Below are 20,668 nucleotides of genomic sequence, written 5' to 3'. Positions count from 1 at the left end.
GACCGAACAGCAGGCTGCATGGGGTGACCAAGCCAGCAGAGGGGGGCAGTTAGGGGCAACCAGGCCAGTGGGTGGGCATTGGCGGTGACCAGGCCAGTGGAGAGCACATTAAGGGGCGACCAGACTGGCGGGGGAGGGGCAGTTAGGGGTGACCAGGCCAGCAGGGGAGCAGTTAGAGGCAACTAGGCTGGAAAGGGGGGGGGGCAGTGAGGGGCAACCTGGCTGGCAGGGGGGTGTAGTTAGGGGCAACAAGGCCGGCAGGCAGAGGCGACCAGGGGTGATCAGGCTGGTGGGAAGGCAGTTAGGGGTGATCAGGCAGGCAGGCAGGTGAGTGGTTAGGAGCCAGTGGTCCAGGATTGTAAGAGGGATCGGGCCTAAACCAGTAGTTGGACATCCCCTGAGGGGTCCCGAATTGGAGATGGTGCAGGCTGGGCTGAGGGGACCCCCCGTGCATGAATTTCGTGCACCGGGCCTCTTGTCTATATTATAAAAAGCAAGTGACTGTAATGCCATAACGCCGTAACAACCAAAGACCGGTCACCAGGAGGTGCATGGAGCACCTCTTGGTCCCTCTCCCCCTCCTCCTGGCCCGCAAGTCGCTCATGGCAGCAGGGCGGGGCTTGAGGCTCACGCCCCATAGCCCACAGGCTTCAATCACAGCAAGGCTGGCAGCCAGTGGGCAGGTGGGGCGATGGGCAGGTGGATGCAGCAAGGGGGATGCGACAAGGTAAACGTGGGTGGGACTGCGCACACGGTTGGGCGGGGCTGTGAGCACAGTGAAGCGTGCACAGGTGAGCAGGGTCATGCGATTTTGCACACTGGGCTTCTAGTATGAATGAAAAAGAGGCATAGAAAACCAAGATTTAAAATTCAATGAGTAACAAGTGAGTAGTGTCCACCATACTACAAAGCATTTGAATAGGGAGTGATTGGTGCACTGGGAAAAAACTAGGAACAGTAGAACTCAAAGGAAGAACTGGAGGTAGAAGAGGAGTGGAAGAGATGGCATTTCTGCTGGATGCACAGCTGAAGCAAAGGTGTGGCAGTGGGAATGCAGACAATGTGTTCAGGGAGCATTCATCCTATCTAATAAAAGAGTAATATGCAAATTAACCATCACTCCGCTATACCCACAAGCCATGCCCACAAACCACGCCCACCAGCTAATCAGGAGCAAATATGCAAATAAACCCAACCAAGATGGCTACGGCCACAGAGAGCAGGAGGGAGGCTTGGGTTTCCCTGGCAATGGATGAAGCCAAGCTGTCCACCTGCCCTTGCTGGCCTAGGCCTCCACTCAAGGCTATAAAGTTTCAATGATAGAAGATACATAAATCCAAACAGAAATGGCAGCAGCCACGGAGCTGAAAAGAGCAGGAGGCTAGGGTTGCCCCCGGTGATGGAGGAAGCCAAGCTTTCCGCACACCCTGGCAGGCCCAGGCCTCCGCTTAAGGCTACAAAGTTTCAATTATAGAAGATACATAAATCCCAACAGAAATGGCTGCCACCATGGAGCGAGCAGAAGGCTTGGCTCCACTCCAGGCTACAAAGTTTCAATTATAGAAGATAAATAAACCCCAGATACCAGTGCCTCCACTTGGGTCACCAGGGAGTGTGGCCGGCCTGCAAACCACCACAGGCCCCTCACCCAGGCCGCCCCATGCCCCAAGGGAACCCCCACCCTGATCCAGGACACCCTTCAGGGCAAACCAGCTGGCCCCCACCTGTGCACCAGGCCTCTCTCCTATCTAATAAAAGAGTAATATGCAGATTGACCATCACTCCAACACACAAGATGGCTGCCCCCATGTGGTCAAAGATCCTGTCCCCATGTGGACACAAGATGGTCACCACAAGATGGCCAGCAAGGGAGGGCAGTTGGGAGGGGCCAGGCCTGCAGGGGAGGGCAGTTAGGGGTGACCCGGCCGGCAGAGGAGGGAAGTTGGGGGCGACCAGGCTTGCAGGGAAAGACAGGTGGGAGGGACCCAGGCCTTCAGGGGAGAGCACTTGGGGGGCCCCAGGTCTGCAGGGGAGAGCAGTTGGGGGGGACCAGGCCTGCAGGGGAGGGCAGTTAGGGGTGACCAGGCCTGCAGGGGAGGGCAGTTAGGGGAAAACAGGCTGGCAGGGGAGCAGTTAGGCATTAATCAGGCTGTCAGGGGAGTGGTTAGGGGGTGATCAGGCTGGCAGGCAGAAGCGGTTAGGGGCAATCAGGCAGGCAGGCAGGCGAGCAGTTGGGAGCCAGCAGTTCTGGATTGTGAGAGGGATGCCCACCGGGATCGGGCCTAAACGGGAAGTCAGACAATCCTCGAGGGGTCCCAGATTGGAGAGGGTGCAGGCTGGGCTGAGGGACACCCCCCCATGCACGAATTTTGTGCACCAGGCCTCTAGTTCTTCCATATGTCTGCATCATTGATTTAAGTTCCTCTGAATGGAGTGGTGGTGAGGCAAGTGGCATCCGCAGTCAATTGTCTGTTTGAGCCTTGGTCTCCTCATATGTAAGTAAGAAATGACTTTTAAGCTCCTTTCAATGGCAAACTACAACTCTAACAGCCCTTGTTTCACAAGATTTCTGGTTTTGATTTTTTTTATGTCACACATATTTCTGTATAATTAAAAAGACTCCTGAATTACTATATCCATCTAAAACAGGGGTGGAGAACCTTTTTTCTGCCAAGTCCATTTAGATATTTATAGCATCATTCGTGGGCCATACAAAATTATCAAGTTAAAATTCAGCCTGCAAGATTTGGTCAAGCATTTAATTAACTCACCTCTAATGCCTTGTCAGGGCCAGGCCAAATGATATCCAGTGCCTATTCCCCACCCCTGATCTGAAATGGTTCTCATATACCCTGAACCAAATGACTTAAACAACAACCATTGGTTTATTGCTTATGAGTCTTGTTAGGGAGGAACAAAAAATAAGTTTACTATTTGAGGCATGAATATTAAACTGACAAAAGAAATATTAACAGGAGGAAGGGTTTTTTTTATATGCACATAAAGGGCATCACAGAAAGGAAACGAAAACTCCAAAAGTAATTAGGCTTGGGAACTTATATACCACTTTAACAAATTGCAACAAATTACAGAGAAATGACTAGACAAAGGAAAGAGGGTTTGGGTTTCTAGGGGCAGTGTACTGTAGAAAATATATGGGGGGGAACTAATGGAAGATAAGGGTTATTTTAGTAAGCTTTGACTTTCTGTTTCTAGTAGTAGGAGTTGTTCTTCTCTTGGTATGGGAGAGGGAGGAGGGACACTTTAACAGAGGGAAATTTATGTCCTGCGTTTAGGAAGGTGAGGGAGGGCAAAAAGCTCTTGTGTTTTTGCTTCTTCTTTGTGGCCTTCAGCTTAAAGTAATTCCTATGCCAAAGTGGCATACTTTGAGGTGACATATTCAGTCTACAAGTCAGCTTGGTGGTCTGGATGGGCTCTGTCATTCTGGGCTCCCTCACTCATATATCTGTGATCAGCTAATGAGTTGCCTGGGGCTGGCTGGTGCATTGTCACCCCACTCTCACATCTGGTGCTTGACTGGCTATTGGCTTTGGCACTAGATTTGGCAGGGTCATAATGAAACAGGACAACCAATGTGTCCTGGCTGCCTGTCACTACTTGAGCCAATTAAGCAGAGACAGAGTTGAATCATGTATGGGTGTTTATTCCAATAATACAGACAGTATGAGAGAGCAGCAGGTCATCCTTGAAAATCTGCTCTGCACCCTGCGCCGCCCCCCCCCCCCCCCCACACACACACATACATAAGCCAGCTGCTTATATGGAGTACAAGGACAAAGATTACATGGAGAAGTGGGCAAAAAAGAATAAAAATGGGTATAATGGTTACAGATGACAGACAATGCTGGCTGGGGATTTGCAAAGGGCTAGTGCCTCTTGTTTCTGCAACAAGGTTGTTAATCTTTCCATGATAATAGGCAGCTCTGGGATGAGGAAGATGGGCCGCATTTCCAGGTTAGCTCCCAGGTCACCCGCATACAACTCCCAGCCAGGTTAGAATGTGCTTTCTTTAATCAGAACAAAATAATCATGGTTAACAAAGCAAGATTAATATTTCTTTTTTTTACATGCAATAAACATTAATATTTCAAAAAAGATTTTAAATATAATAATGTTACATGCAAAAAACATTAATAATTCAAGAAAAATGATTTTAAATATAATAATATTACATGCAATAAACATTAATATTTAAAGAAAAATATTTTAAGTATAATAATGTTACATGCAGCAAACATTAATAACTCAAGAAAAACAATTTTAAATATAATAATATTACATTCAATAAACAATATTTCAAGAAAAAAGATTTTAGAAGAGAAACCAAGATGGTGGCATAGGTAAACACCTAAACTGCTGCCTTGCACAACAATATCAGAACTACAACTAAAAGACAGAATGGACATCATCCAGAACTACAGGAAAGCTGGCTGAGTGGAAATTCTATAACTAGAAGGAAAGAGGAAAGCACATTGAGACTCAGAGGAGCTGCAAAAGGCTGAGGTGCAGAGATGCGCACGTGGAGAGGATGGGCGGCTGAGTGCACGGGTGGCTGAATGTGTGGCTGGCTTTCCCAAGCTGGAGTGAGATGGAAGCTCCTGACTGTGCTGAACTCCAGTCCCAGGCAAGACTCTGGGAACCCAGACTCATTCGGGGGGAATCTTGACTGTCAGGAAAAGAAAGCCTGCCTTCATAGCTGCCTGCCTCTGGTTTTGTAGGAAAGTTACTATGTATGACTTTTGTGGTTATCTTTACTTTACTTTGGAGTTCAGGTTTCACTCTCAGGCCTCAAAGAACACTTTTTTTTTCAAATTATCTTTGCTTTTAATGTTTAGTATTTTAGAAGATCCTAAATTTATCTTTACATGTTTTGACTTAGAAAACATAAATGGGTTTGGATTTAATATCTATGATTTCTGTCTTTGATACTATTATGCGTTTGCTTGAAAACAAGGAGAATACTTACTTTTGTTTATTGGCTCACTTCATAGCTCCCGAATTCAACTTGAGTCCCATGGTATAAAGTACCCCAACAAGGAGATATTAAGTGCACTGTGTGATATAAAGCTTGAGGTCAGTGCTTCCAGCACACAGGAAAACAGATGAGTTTCTGAGATGTCAGTTGTATCATTTATTCCAATTTAAGTGTGCTAGGTTGCTGTTTATCAAGGTTTTTTAAAAGTCATGCTGTGAGAAAGTAATCAATTTTATTCCTTGGAGGCTAGAGGGAAAATACATAGCTGTATATATAGCTGATAGGGATATAGTCTTTTTTTCCCTGATAATGGTATTTCAAGATGACTCAAGTATTTCGTTGAGGTGCAGTGAACATTCTATTCCAGTGCTATCTCACTTTGAAATGAAGAAGCTAAGACTCAGGGAGTTTAAATCACAACTGTTTGGCAGTAGTAAGATTGCTGAACATTAGAGAGAAAAAAGAATTCAACAATAAATGGAGACCCAAATAAACTATATCAAAACAAGCAAACAAAACACACACACACACACACACACACACACACACACACACACGTACCTTATTGGTGACTGGGTTAATACTTCAATCTCATTTAGCACCATTTGGATTTTTAACCCAGCCTTGGAATCTTTTCTTTCCCTTTCCACCACCATTCAATCTTTTCTATTGATTCTTTTTTTTTTGGGGGGGGGGGTGGGAGGATTGAGAAAAAAATATATATATATAGTTGAGAAACAGCAATTTTCAGCCTCCCACACTCATCTCTAGGGATCTAACCTGCAATCCAGGCATGTACCCTGGCCCCTGACCGGGAATAGAACCTTTTCGTGTATGGGACAACACTCCAACCAACCATTCAACCTTTTTAGGAAAATAGATATGCCCTTTACTCATCCAAATGAATTTCTAAATTATGGGTTCTTAAACATTTTTGTGCCATGGATGGTTTTGGTTGTCTGGTGGAAACAACATTTTCAGAATAACATTTTTTAATGCATAAAATAAAATACATAAGATTAAAAAGAAAATTATAATGAAATACAATTATCAAGATATAAGAAAAGTAATTTGTGATTGAGAACATGTAGTTATATTAAAATATAACACAGATAACATTTAGTGTCAGTCTAATGACTAGCATAATTTCAAAGTAATAATGATTTTAACAATTTGAGAAAGATGAAGCAATTCTAATTTGACATGAAAATATTTGTGATATTTAGAGGTGTCAAAATCTCTGGTATTACTACAACTACCTCATTTTACTTAGAGGCTATTACAGAGATATATATTTGTTTCTCATCAAAGTTTATGGACCTTCTGATAAATTTGTAACTTTAGTGGCTCCCATGAGCACCCCCTCCCAATGGGAGACACCTCCCACACTGATGTTAGATTTGCTGCCTTTGGCCAATGGGACATCAGTCACTGGGCATGCCCTGCAAAAAGGCTACCTTGCCAAACAAAGAAACTTCATATAGTCTGGCCGGTGTGGCTCAGTGGTTGAGCATCAACCTATGAACCAGGAGGTTACAGGTTTGGCGTGCAGGAGGCAGCCAATCATGATTCTCTCTCATCATTGATGTTTTTATCTCTACCTCTCCCTTTCTTTCTAAAATCAATTAAAATATATTAAAAAATAGAAACCTGGTCTAAGCTTTTTTAGGATGAAAAAGAGAAAGAGGCAAAAGGCTTGCCAGTCATCCCAACTGAACCCACCTCCAGCCATTAGCCCCATACAGAAGTTGAGAAGGTGAGACCAGCAACCCAATAACAGTGAGAGATAATAAATGGTTCTCGTTTTAAGCTGCTAAATTTTGGACTTTTAGGTCAGGATACATAACTGATATGAACTCCTGAATTCTATTCACTGACCCTTTGGACTCTGCATTGAGACCCATGAGTGTTTTTCACTGTGAGTATTTCAAAGCTCCCACACTGTTTAGAGATCAGTAATCCCTCGCTCCTCTTAAGTGTGGGTGGCGGACTATAAGCATCCATAATCCCAGGAACCTGTTGAAAATGCAGCATCTCACTCCAGATTTGCTGAATCAGAATCTGCAGTTTTACAAGATCCGCAGATGATTCGTATGGGTTAAAGTTTGCAAAGCACTCTAAAGTATGCACATTAAAGTTTGAGCCAACCCTTTATCTTATAATTAATCTTCCCTTTCAAAAATGTCTTTTTACTCTCCATTAGAAATATTCTCTGGCTTAGTGTCTGTTCCTCCCCACCTGGTGTGAGCTGAAGCCCTACTGCCACGTCCCTATTCATAAGCACCAGGCGCGCTGTTTGGGGTCTACAGTGTCTGCGGGTCTGCGATGGTCTCTGTGTCCAATGGCAACATCACTGAAAAATGGGGGTTTACAGGCACGTGTAGGCTGCTGGAAACACATTAACAAATGAGGAATGAAATCTCCCAACCAACCAACCAACCAACCAACCAACCAACCAACCAACCACCAAAACCCAGGCACAGAGAATCGCTTTAATGAGCAAACTAGAACCACGAAGTTTGATTCGTGGTCTTTTAGAATTAGGCTAGTTCTGCCGAGTGTGGGGCCCTCTGGTGTTGCGTGCGCTGAGGGCCCCGACCCACTCAGGTGGCACCCTGGGGTGCCGGGTCACGCCCTGCTGGGAGGGAGGCCCAGGCAGTTTGTCCCCACGCGGCTCCCATATAAGGCGGACCCCGCCCCTGCCTGGGGCTGCATAGCTCTGCGCCCGCCCCTTCCTCCGCTTGCAACCAGCCGGCTGTTCTGCTCCGCCCGCTCCAAGGGCCTGCGCTCTGGGTTACCGCAGCTCTGTGGTCAAATCCGCGCCCGGCTGTCAAATCCGCACCCATCTCTGCGCCGCGGCGCAAGGGAAGAATAATCGGGGTTTTCAGAGCTCTAGGAACCCAAGGGACGCCGATGCTACGCTAGCCGCGGGGCTCTAGGGAAGCTGATGATACAGTGATTTATTTTTATTTTTAGTCTGAGTGAGTCACATGTTTGTAGGCAACATCTCAATGCATTAACCAACTCCTTGGAGTTGTTACTGATTTTCAGTAAGGGAAAAGCCTCAGAGGCCCCCAGTATTTCAGACTGCAGGACTCCCAAAGCTAGTGTTGGAGCAGGGCTCAAACCCTGAGCCCAGCCGGCACTCCTTTCGGCCTCCATTATAGTGTGGCTTCTTGGAGGAGCAGCCCCCCGAACCCGGCCAGCCAGCTCAGGGTGTCCCGGGATGTGAAATACTGGGGGGAGCGGGAAGGGGAAGGGCAGATTATCCCTTTGTGGCCTCGTTAGGGACTTGGGGGCCAAAGTGGATCCTGAGGGCGAGCACTGTATTCAGTGGGCCTGCCAGTCCCCATCTGTCGGCCACCGGCCTGAAAGGTGGGATCTTCGGGCGGGGGTGGGGTGGGCTGTGGTGTTGAGCCTCCCAGAACAGGGCAGTAGGAGGAAGGCAGAGCTGATGCCTCGGTTAAATATGAGCTGCAGGTAATCCTGTGGCTCCTAGGTGGACTCTTGGGTGTGTGAGTGAATGCACTGCACACATGCGTGCAGGACTGCACGAATGAATTTACTTCCTGGTGATGGTTGGGTGCAGGGCGGTGGGGTTTGGGGGATGGGGGGTGGGGGAGGGGAGGGGAGAAGGTGTAACTTACTAAAAAAAGGCTGGGTAGGACCTCACTTCTACTAGAGGCCCTAACACTTAGAGTGTGAGGGTCATCCACACTCCTAAATCCCTTATAATTTAAACTACTAAATTGTAAATAAGTGTAAGAAAGTATAATTAAGATCTGATTTCAGCCAAAATAGCAATTTTCGCCCGCATTATAAACATCTAGTGCCTTTTTAACTTTTAATTTCTCTGTATCCCTGAATGGCGGCGTCCGAAACACACAGAGCAGCAGAGAAGGCCCTGGAGGAGTTCCCCACCAGCTGCGACCATCGCTGCGCCTTAGTTTCTTGCTCTCTAAATTGGATGAGCTACCTCCTGCTCTGTGGGGCCAAGCCAGGTCCTTGTTTAAGGCTGAAATACTGTTTCTGGTAATCTGTTCTCCAGGACTGTGGTCCTTGCTCTGGCCCTAAATTACTGCGACCACCTCCTTCTCCCCAGTTTTCCACGGGAGAAGGTTGGGGTTCCACTTTTCCTGAAATCACTCTGCCCTGGTCGCCCTCGGGGACTCCAGGTCACTGCCCTCCGCGGGATCTTCCCGATTTCGCGACCTCAGGCGGCGGTGCCCGGGCAGCCCGGTCCCGCCCCTCCGCGCCTCCGGGCCGCCGCCAAGCCCGAGCCGGATCACGCGGGGCGGAGCTGCTCTGGGCATGCTCAGTGGCCGGGCAGGTGGGGCCGCCACGGGACGCCAGGTCCGGCCGGGAACCGAGGGGCGGGGGCCGAGAGGGAAGTGGGCGGGAGCGGCGGCTGGAGTCGCGAGAGTCGCCGGCGCCCGCGGGGAGCTGAGCAAGTGAGACCCCGCGCGGGCCGGGCCGTGATGAGCAATGGCATCGGTCAAGGTGGCCGTGAGGGTCCGGCCCCTGAATCGCAGGTGAGTGGGGGCGGTGCAGGCGGCTCCCCTCAGTACGCTCACCCCGAGGAAGTTGGTCTCCCACTCCCCTCCCAGGCCAGGCTGGACTTAGTGTCAGGGGCTGGTCCCTGGTCCGCCTGGCCCTGCTTGTGGCCTCTGGGGGCCTGGAACACTTTATGCTTTGCTGTCCCTTTCACGCTGCCCTGGAGGAGACCCAGGGGGTAAAGAGTTCACGTGGCCACGGAAAAGGTGAACTTGAGGTTTGCTTGTTCCCCCTTTAAAAAAATGAAGTGATCACTTTCATGAAGGTGTAAAATCCTTCAGGGGACATGCGAGTGGTCATGGGGCGCCACGAGCTGTCAGGCGAACTCTCCTCCAGTTATGCCAACTCAGAAGTTCTTTAAGTGCTAACAATGATAACCTATTTTTTAAAAAATCTCTTAAGAAATTATTTCGATTCCCTGAATATGAACCCTAACTTCTAATCAGTAATTTACAGTTTACTTCAGATTAACGAGTGCATGAGAAAACTTTAACACAGTTTTGACTCCTGTAGGAGAAAAAAACACACACAAAAAGACATTTAAGTACACGTGTTTGAAATATGCTGACATTTACAGAGGGGCAGAGTTACAAGCACAATTTATCTTCTATATTTCTACAAAGTAATGTTTTTCAGAATGACTTGACTCTTAATTGATGGAAAAATAATCTGGACTTGCTTTTCAATGACCTCTTTATAATCAGTTTAGAAAGATGCATTAGAAGAGTTAGTTTTAAAATTGTTTTAACTTTAAAGAATGAAGTAGGCCTAAATGGTGTTTCCTCCGAGTTGATTGGCACAGTTGACCAAGGCCATTTGTTTTTAATTGACTCTCAGTCAAGTTGTTGGACATTGACTTTCCATAAGGTCTTCCCCTTTCATGGTTTTGATTTTTGGAGGTCATTGTTTGGTAGTTCTGACAGGTGATTGGGGCACCAGAAGATCATAAAATCAGAACCTTCGTTGACTCACCTGAATCTTTGTTTCTGTTGGCAAATAGGGACTTTTATTATGGTTTGTAACTATTGGGAACCAGTACTTTTGTGATTTTCAAGTTATTTCTAAGTTTTTTAGGGAAGGAGTTTGACCTTTTTGTAAGTTCTAAGAGAATATGTATGTTTCTAAATATATGCAGTCATATAAGACAAACAGGCCCTAAAGGCATTTAGATGATTTAAAAGATTTTTATTTGTTCTGGATTTACATGTAGTACATAGTCCCTTTCCTTCTTTGGAATGATATAAGCACCTGCTAGAAGATTGGTTCAAGTAATTTTGGAAAGCATTTATTAAGCACCCACCAAATGTACAGCATTATGCTGGGTGCTGTCTGGGGGCCAAGTGTTGAGGTCTGACCAATGTCTTCTAGGAGCTACTGTCTGGTGAGGGCTACCTGGGAGGGGTGCTGCAAGTGCAGTGCCTTGTTGTAGGCCTGGAGCCCAGGCTTACGGAGGGATGGCAGGAAACATGTCCAAAAGTCATGTGCTTGAAGGATGTAAATTGAAGTGATGATATTTGTGCTGTCAGCAGAGAACTCTGGTGGTGATATCAAGATTGGGGTAAAAGGTAAGGAAGCAGGGATTCAGGCCAGAGGTGGATATCGGAAGGCTGGATATCCTTCCAGACATTTAGTGTTCGCTGTGGCTGGTGTGCTCAATGGTTAGAGTGTCAGCCTGTTCACCAAAGGGTTGTGGGTTGGATTCCTGGTCAAGAGCACATACCTGGGTTGCAGGTTCCATCCCTGGCCCTGATTGGAACGAGTGCAGGAGGCAACCAATTTATGTCTCTTTCTGACATTGATGTTTCTTTCTCTCCTCTCTCTCCCCTCCCCCCTCCCCTCCACCCTCTCTAAAAATTAGTGGAAAAAATATACATGTCCTGGGGTGAGGGTGAGGATTAACAACAAAAAAAGATATTTACTGGTAGAATTGATAGGATTTGGCAGCTTCTTGGGTGGGAAGGAGGGGAAAAGGGAAGAACATAGTCATTAACTGTGGTTTGATGATCAAGGAAGCAGGAGAGGTTTGGGAAGGTGGACAGCGAGGTTGGCATGTTCTCTCTTGGATATGTAAAGTTACATGAGATACAGTAAGTATCAAGTACAAGCTGCCTATGTGTTGACCCTGTTTGTTATCTGGAATGTGGTAAAGACATCCGTCTCTCTACTGTTCTTTAGCAGGGAGACTCATGGGCTTAGGTCTCACATGATCCGAGGATTGACATTTGGAAGTCTTGGACATAGATGACATTTTTTGTTGTTGGTTAATCCTCACCTGAGAATATGCTTCCATTGATTTTTAGAGAGAGTGGAAAAGAGGGAGGGAGTGAGTGAGAGAGAGAGAGAGAGATATCTATTAGTTGCCTCCAACAGGATGGAACCTGCAACCCATGTATGTGCCCTTGACCAGGAATCCAACCCATAGCCCTTTGGTGTGTGGGCCGATGCTCTAACCACTGAACACACCATCCAGGGATTAGATGACATTTTAAGAATGCTATAGTGAGGAGAAAAGGGAACCAGAGATTGGACACTGGGATTTGCTCCTCTTTAGGATTCCAGGGGGAGATAGGCTCACCCCTCATGGAGGACCAGCACAGCCAATTGTCATAGCAGGGAAAGAAGTGTCTCCTGGAGGAGGTGGTTATTGATGTCAGATGTCGCCAGGACGGTGCTCTGATGATTCGAGCAAGATAACATCCTTGGTCTTGAAGAGAAGGGCATTGATTATCTTTCAAAGAGCTTTATCAAGGAGAGATAATGATCCAGAAGTTGGTAGTGAAATGGAAAGATATATGCAAGTGGCCAACCAGAAGTACTAGACCTAACTCCTAAGGAAAGACATACAAATTATAATAGCAATAAGAAACCATCTTTTACCAGTGAGATTGGTGACTGTAAACAGAACATCAAGTGCTGGTGAAGGAGTGGTGATAGAAGCATAAAGGTTAAAACCTTGAAAACTTGCATATTGGAAAATTTGATAGTAATTGTCAGATTAGAATTTAATAAACCCTTTGATCAGGCATTTTTATTTCTAAGAATTTATTTTATGGATTATATTCCTGCCTACCAAGATGTATGTGTAAGGATGTTTGTAACAGAAAACCATTAATGACCTAAATGTACAAAGATGGGGGATTTAAGTTATGGCCTATTCCTTTGATATAAAGTTCTTATAAAAGAATGTGTTCATCTTAAATGAATTTCAGGATAGGGGATTAAGTGAGAAAAGCAAGAGATTCACATATACTACAGTAGAGTTTTATGAATGTGTGTTAAAAAATATACACATATATGCACACACACATGCTATGTCTGTGTGGAATCTATCTATCTATCTATCTATCTATCTATCTATCTATCTATCTATCTATCTATCACCCTGATATGCAAATAGACTGACCAGAGGAACAACCGAACAAACGAACAACTGGTCGCTATGATGTGCGCTGACCACCAGGGGGTGTGCATGGAACATGTTGGGTGTCAGCCGCGGCGGGATGGTGGAGCAGGTGAACGGGGGTGCCAGACCAAGGCGGGGCCCCGGTCGCTGTCGTCGGGGCAAGCCTCTGGTGGTTACTGAAAATTCTTTGCTCTTGTGTGCTGCGGTCCTGCCTGGCACTTGCACCCGCTGCTGGTGCTGGAGCTGCTGCTCGCACCCACTGCCGGCACCAGCCTGATCGCTCGGCGCCGTCAGCGGGTATGAGAGGTGGCTGCCACCCCGATCACCCCTCAGGGCTTCTCCACCTCCCCCTGCTCCTGAGGGGCGATTGGGTTAGCAGCCGCCGCTTGTACCCGCTGACGGTACTGGCTCTGCTTGCACCTGCTGCTGGTGCCAGCCCCAATTGCTCTGCGCTATTAGTGGGGGCAAGCAGGGCCGGTGCCATCAGCGCATGGGAGCAGTGGCAGCAGGAGTGGGGCTGCCGGTAGACAGGGGACCAGGGGCTGTGGCGGGAAGGGCCAGGTGGGGGCGCGGAGGATGGGCTGAGACCTGCCCCCTTGCCCACTGCAGCCTTGTGGCCCACGGTTCCTTTCAAGGTGCACAAATTCATGCACTGGGCCCCTAGTCATTTCTTAAGAAGCCTAATAGTGGTAACTCTCAAGAGGAGGATTGATGAAGAATTTGTTAGGTGAAGATAGAAAGCTTTTCTTTTTCTCTCTTTATTGTTTAAATTTTTACTTTGCTCAGGAATCGTTTTACAATTAATAATTAATAAATTGTTTATGTAATTTTTAAAAGTTACCTAAAAAGTCATTAGCACTGGAGAAAAAATTTTTAGCTGGTTGTTTGGGAGGATTGAAGAAAGTTGACAAACATTTTTTTTTCTCCCCATTTTATTGAGATATAATTGACATATAACATTGTGTAAGTTTAAGGTGTGCAGCATAGTGATTTGACTTACATATATTGTGAAATGATTGCTACTATAAGTTTAGTTACCATCCATCATCTATCTATAGTTTCTTTAGCCATTCATCTGTTGATGGACACATATGTTGTTTTCCGTGTCTTATAAATACTGCTGCTGTGAACATAGGGGTGCATATATAAATGTTTTAATGTTAATTTTTAGAGGAGAGGAGCTTCAGGCAAAGAGGAAGCAACCAACAGAAAGGAAAGGCCTGGGGTGATTGGAAAGTGAGGGCAGCTATTGCAGCCAGGCTCTTAAAGGATGGGCGTGAGGTGGGAAGATACTGAGTTTCTGAGCTAGGAGCCTTGGCAGTAACCAGTCCTCCTTGTAAGGGACACCTGATGCTTGCTAAGAAGTGATGAATTTGCTTTTTTATTTTGTGGCTCTTGGTTATGTGGCAGAGTATTAGTTTCACATTCCAAAGAGCCATTGTGTTGCATCACATAATAGCAGCTACCTTTATTGAGAATTTGCTCTGTGCCAGAGGTACAAAATCTAATACTTGCAACAGGCTTAGCAGGGAGATGCTATTATTGTCATATCATTTTACAGATTGGGAAACATAGTTAATTGTTCAAATCAGTTTCTTAGGCTAGTCATAGCTCTGCTTTTTAAAATGAGTAAAACATTAGCAGAAATGTGATCATCCATAACTTTTATGGGCAAAAATTTGACATTTATGTATTATCTGTATACCTTTTTCTTTGTGATTTCTCCCATTGTTTTTATGACTAGTCTTTTTACTGGTCATTTTCTATAATTTTATAAGATACTAGAGGCCTGGTGCACGAAATTCGTGCATGGGGGATGGGGGGGTCCCCTCAGCCCAGCCTGCACCCTCTCCAATCCGGGATCCCTCTCATAATCCGGGACTGCTGGCTCCTAACTGCTCACCTGCCTGCCTGCCTGCCTGATCACCCCCAGATGCGCCCCCCCACCAGCCTGGTCGCCTCCAACTGCCCCTCCCCCGCCAGCCTCATCATCCCCAACTGCCCCCCCTGCCAGCCTGGTTGCCCCTCACTGCCCCCCCCTGCCGGCCTGGTCGCCCCCAACTGCCCCCCCTCTGCCAGCCTGATCACCCCCAACTGCCCCCCCCTCCACCAGCCTGGTTGCCCCCAACTGTCCTCCCCCTCCCCCGCCGGCCTGGTCGCTCCCAACTGCCCCCCTACCAGCCTGGTTGCCCCACGCAGCCTGCTGTTCAGTCATTTGGTCATCACTCACTAACACCCCTGCCAGCCTGGTTGCCCATGCAACCTGCTGTTCAGTCATTTGGTCGTTCCTCACTAACCCCCCTGCCGGCCTGGTAGCCCCCAACTGCCCCTTCCTGCATCCCCACAGGCCTGGTCACCCCCAACTGCCACCCACCCCCCCATCCCTCCGCCGGCCTGGTCACCCCACACAGCCTGCTGTTCAGTCGTTTGGTCGTCCCTCACTAACCCCCCTGCTGGTCTGGTCTCCCCACGCAGCCTGCTGTTCAGTTGTTTAGTCATACCTCACTAACTCCCCTGCCTGCCTTGTTGCCCCACACAGCCTGCTGTTTGGTCATCCATCTGGTTTCGGTCGTGACGGCCCCTGGCTTTTTATATATCAGGATATTTTGTTTCCCTCTGACGAGACAACGAAATAATAATTTGGTAACTGATTTCCCCGTTTTCTGTTGGTTTTACTTGCCTTCCCCCCCCCCCCCACCATTGGAAACACTAATTGATCTACAGGGCCCTATCCCAGTGATCTGCCAGTATTCACAGGGTCAGGATCTGAAGGCAGCCTGCCTGGGTTCCAATTTTGACTGTCATTTATGAGCTGGGTAAATTTGAGCAAGTAACTTAATTGTTGTAAGCCTCAGTTTTTGCATCTGTAAAATGCTGATGATAATTGTATATACCTCATAAGTTATGAGAAGAGATCTTTTTTCAAATAGTTTTTACTATAACTCACAATAACAAATATTTTAAATTGAAACTCTGTAGATAATGTAAAAGATTCATGGGTTGTTTCACGCAACTTTTATATTTTCTATTCTATCCTATTCTTTTCTGTCTCCTTTAAAAAAATGCTGTTTCTAGATCTACTAAGTCAGGGGTTGGCAAACTCATTAGTCAACAGAGCCAAATATCAACAGTACAACGATTGAAATTTATTCTGAGAGCCAAATTTTTTAAACTTCTTCTAACGCTACTTCTTCAAAATAGATTCGCCCAGGACGTGGTATTTTGTGGAAGAGCCACACTCAAGGGGCCAAAGAGCCACATGTGGCTCGCGAGCTGCAGTTTGCCGACCACGGTACTAAGTTGACTTCAAGATCCATTAAGGGGCTGCAGCTGGCAGTGTGAAAAACACTGTCGTGAGGTTCAAATGAGGTAATACATGCAGATAAAGCTCTCCACACGCTGACATCTGGCAAGGGCTCACTATTGATTGGTTATTTATATTACTGTTGTTTTTACAATTTAATTTCTGTAACTTTATTTAATAACAAGTATTTAAAAATGGTTTACCAAAAAAATATATTTACTGAGTACTGGCAAGGGGCCATGTGGTAGTTTTGTAATGTGCTTTCTTACCTGATCAGGCATGTCCTCCCCATTCCTTCCATTTTCTGACTGTTCTCGCCTCTCCTCCTGATGAGCCTCTCGGGTGGAATTTAGTGTCACGTCTACCAAGTTAAAAAGAGAAGGAAAACCTCAGTAGTATTTTGACTGGGAGTGATATGCTTAGGATGTACTGAAGTCTTCCCATTTTAAGAGCAGCTAGTATCAGCAAAAATAGTTCATGCTTGTCTCTTAAGTCTGTGATGATGGCGACAGACGTCACTTATACTAAGGATGGGAGATCTCTGTTGAGGTACTGCCCGCACCTGGCATCAAACTCATTTCTTTTTTAAAAAAATATATTTTTATTGATCTCAGAGAGGAAGAGAGAGGGAGAGATAGAGACTTCAGTGATGAGAGAGAATCATCGATCTGCTGCCTCCTGCATGCCCCCCACTGGGGTGGACCTGTGCCCTGACCAGGCCTGATTCAGAGGTTGACGCTTCACCACTGAGCCAAGCCAGCAGGGCTACCATGCTTATTTCTTTATGTTGGCAACTTCGTTTCCTCCTCCCACTAACTGACTGACTGAATGAGGGCTTTTTATCCCCGATTTACAGAGCGAATCAGGGACCCCTCAGATAGTAAGTAATACTGGCTGAGCTGGCTCCAGTTCCCTCTAGAGCCCCTTGTATGGGGACTAGTTGCCGGGAAGCTCACAGATGACAAACCCTCATGGAAGACACAGACACCAGCGCACAAACAACTATAGAATCTGTGTGCATTTGAAGTGGAGCCTGGGAGTGAGGGAGGGGGAACCCCCAGGCTTCCATTGGCCTCTTAGAGGAGAGGGTGGAGTTTGAATTGAGCCCTGAAGGTATATTACTAGCAAACATTTAGATGGTAGAGGTGTCATGCCAGATGCTCTTTGGAAGGTGGCACTGTCACCCCATTCTACAGATGAGGTTCAAGGGCTCACCGGCTGAAACAACCTGCTCCAAGCCCCACAGCCAGGTGTCTGTGGAGCCAGGGTTTGAACCCAAGTCTCTCTTACTCCAACTTCTAAAGCCCCTCCATATCCAGAGGATTGGTTGAGAGGAGGGCAGGGATGGCTGGTGGTAGGATTGAGGGCAGTTACCAGGGCTTTTAGACTTCCTGCAGCTTTCTGTAAGAATTAGTTGAGAGGAAAGTAGGAGGGTGTTGTGAGATCTTTTATTTGCCAAGCTTGGGAGTTTGTGCTTTTATATTCCAGTCTGTGCTGGCCAGAGTGGTAGCCATTGGCTGCATGCACCCATTTAAATTAACATGAAATAAAGGGAAAATTTAGTCACCCAGTTGCACTAGTCACATTTTTAATGCTCAGTAGCCACATACTGAATTATGCAGATATAGAAAATGTCCATCATTGTGGAAAAGTTCTGTTGGATAGTAAGAGTGAGTTGACTTTGACTCTCAGCTCTACCACATCCTAGCTTCGTTCTCTTTGCTTCATTCTCTTCACCTGTAAAATGGAGCTCTCACAGAACCCACCTCATGGGGCTGAGATGGTGATTGAATGAGCTAATGCTTGCTAGTAGTGCTGGGCCCCAAAGTAAGAGCTTTGTAGATATTGGCTGTTATTACTAGGCACTGGGAACTACTGATGGTTTTAAAATAGGGTTGTCATTAGCCAATTAGTGTTTTCAGAAGTTTCATCTAATAGCAGTTGCATCTAACTGCAATAATGGACATTTATTTACTATTTGCCAAGCACTGTGCTAAGTGTCTAGTATCCCATTGACTTTCCTCTCATATTCTGTGATGTAAGACCCCGATGCCTAAGAGGCCAGTGCAGGAAGACCATAAAGAGAACTGAAATGTGACCCATGAGGGTGTGATTCTGGACTAGGTCAGAATTGTAATAGGAAAGAGCATGGTCAAGGGATGAAACTTACAAAACAAACCGAGAGGAAGCTTTCATTGTACAGTATTTTCTGATTGTGAAAATAATGTATGCTTATAAAAAATGTGTGCTATGCTAAAAAGTGTATTAAAGAAATCAGATCTCACTCGCTCATAATTTCATGATCCAGAGGTAACTCCTTGTAAAGTCTTGGTGCATTTGAATCCAGTCTCTCCCCCCGCCCCCTGCCAGTTTGTGTAGGGACATAATGTGTACACTTTTTTATATCCTTTTTTTTTTTTTTTTTTGCATTTGCAAAAGACATTCTGAAGACCAATCAGCAGGACATAGCGAGGTGAAGAGTCAAAGCTGACTGAATGGTTTGGGGCCACATTAAGTAAAGAAAAGAATTACTTTTCTCAAAAAGTGCGAGGGATGAGCTGGCTGGAGTGGAGGGCTGTGGTAGTCCATTGAGTTGGCTCGGTGCTGGTGGGGCATCCAGGTGGTAAGAGTGCAGGCTAGTTATCGGCTCTGCGGATGCACATTTGGAGGTGGGTCACTTGAAGGTGATAGTGGATGAGGAGGGAGTGATCACTGTTTCCGAAGAAGACTATAGCAAAGAAAGGGAAGAGTGAAGGGGAGCAAAGGGGACAGAGGGGACAGCAGAATTGCATAACCTGGGTGAGGACAGAGCTCTTCAGGAGGGTGGCTGAGTGAGCTGGGCAAGCTGATTTTACTCTTTAAGGCTGTTTCTTTTCTAGTAGAACAGTGATTCTCAGAGTGTGGTCCAGAGATGCCTGGGCATCACTGATGCTCTTTTTGGGGTGTTGCAGTCAACTGTTTCCACAGTAATGCCGCTGGCATGTTTTGCCTTTTTACCCTCATCTCTCATCGGGGTGGAGTGGAGTCTTCAGAAGCTGTATGATGTGCGATGATGATGTGACTATGGGTGCTGTGCATTGTGCTTAAAATATTTTTCAGTTTTAATTTCTAATATGGTAACTATAAATAGGTTTGCCTGCATTGGCAAAAGCTCTTTGGGCTCCTTAGTGGTTTTTGACGCTACAAGATTTGAAGATGCTGTTGTGAAATAATACCGCATGAGGTGTGGAGGGGATTAGAAAAAGGAGAATAGAGAGTGTCCAGCACACCTCCAGGCACATTATAACCTTTCATTAAATCATAGCTACAATTAATTTTTTATAATCACCGTTGTTACTGCCAGCCTACACTTAAGGAGGCAGGTGTGGAGGGCCAAGCAGTGAGAGAAGGAGGGAGAGAAGCAGGAGAGTAGAAAGTCATGGTCAGCAAGGGGGAAAGGGAGGGGTGCACCAGACTCAGGAGGCTGCATAGGTGGAGGCCCTTTGGCTCCTGTCTCTGGAGGAAGCTGTTTTAGTTGGGGGATGGGGCAGTGGGTGCAGGAGGCTGGGGGCATGTTGGTGGCACTTGTTGACTGCCCTTTTGGTAATGGAGGGATTAAAGGAAGAAGAGAGCTGATTCCTGTTCACCTGTGTAAAGTTTGACTCCTGTGTAAAATCTTTCCAGGCTCTTTTACTGCTTTTGTGGGAGCCTTTCTTAAACCCCGGCCCTCACTGGGCATTACAGACCTAGGCTTGGCAGAGGAGGGGTGTGTGTGTAGGGGATGTGTGTGTGTCTGTCTGTGTGTGTGTGTCTGTGTGTGTGTGTGTGTGTGTGTGTGAGCACATGCATGCTGAGTGCATATGAATGCATTTTTGTTTGTTCCCTTGTTTATTGTCTCCTTCTTGGATATAAACTCCGTGAGAGCCAGTAACCTTGTTGGTCTTGTTCCTGGCTGTTTCCCCAGAGCCTAGAACCATGCCTGGCCAAGATGGGTACTCAGAAAATATCTGTTACATTAATAACTGCCACCCCACCCCCATTCTTTCCATTTGTGGGTGCTTGTAAGGAATTAGGAATCCATAGGGCAGCATCTGTAGGAGGTCTCACATAGTTCCCTCTGAGGAGGAAAAGAGAATCTTGATGATCTTCCTTTTGGGTATAAGGAGGGTGGGAGAGAGCTGAGGAAGAGCTGGTTAAAGAGCGACAGCTTCACCGCTCTCCCTGTGTATTAAGTTAATTATATGCAAAGTAGAGGCCCGATGCACGAAGATTCGTGCAAGAATAGGCCTTCCTTCCCCTGGCTGCTGGCACTGGCTTCCCTCCAGCACCTGGGACCCAGGCCTTTGCTCTGGCTGCTGCCTTTTGCCTTTGCTCCAGCCCTGCCGCCCTCCTGTAGCTCCCTCCACCCCTCGTTCACCCTCATAGCAGGCAT

General features: G+C 46.6%; 1 protein-coding gene across 4 annotated transcripts in view; it reads left to right on the top strand.

Moving 5' to 3' along the window:
- Window positions 1–9,313: 9,313 nt before the first annotated feature.
- Window positions 9,314–20,668, top strand: part of KIF16B (kinesin family member 16B) — a gene marked incomplete at its 3' end in the record, with an annotated part of 439,094 nt that continues 427,739 nt past the window's right edge. For 2 of the 4 annotated variants that reach the window (XM_080683868.1, XM_080683870.1), the window contains exon 1: window positions 9,314–9,528. In XM_080683868.1, the coding sequence (XP_080539994.1) occupies window positions 9,482–9,528 (47 nt within the window). In that variant the 5' untranslated portion in view covers window positions 9,314–9,481. The remainder of the gene's footprint in view (window positions 9,529–20,668) is intronic. The other 2 variants (XM_080683869.1, XM_080683867.1) reach the window with 2 other exon arrangements.

Source organism: Plecotus auritus (genome assembly GCF_963455305.1).
Source record: "Plecotus auritus genome assembly, chromosome: 8".
Lineage (NCBI taxonomy): Eukaryota > Metazoa > Chordata > Mammalia > Chiroptera > Vespertilionidae > Plecotus > Plecotus auritus.
Note: the sequence above shows the minus strand (reverse complement) of the source record. Positions and strands in the feature narration are given on the sequence as shown.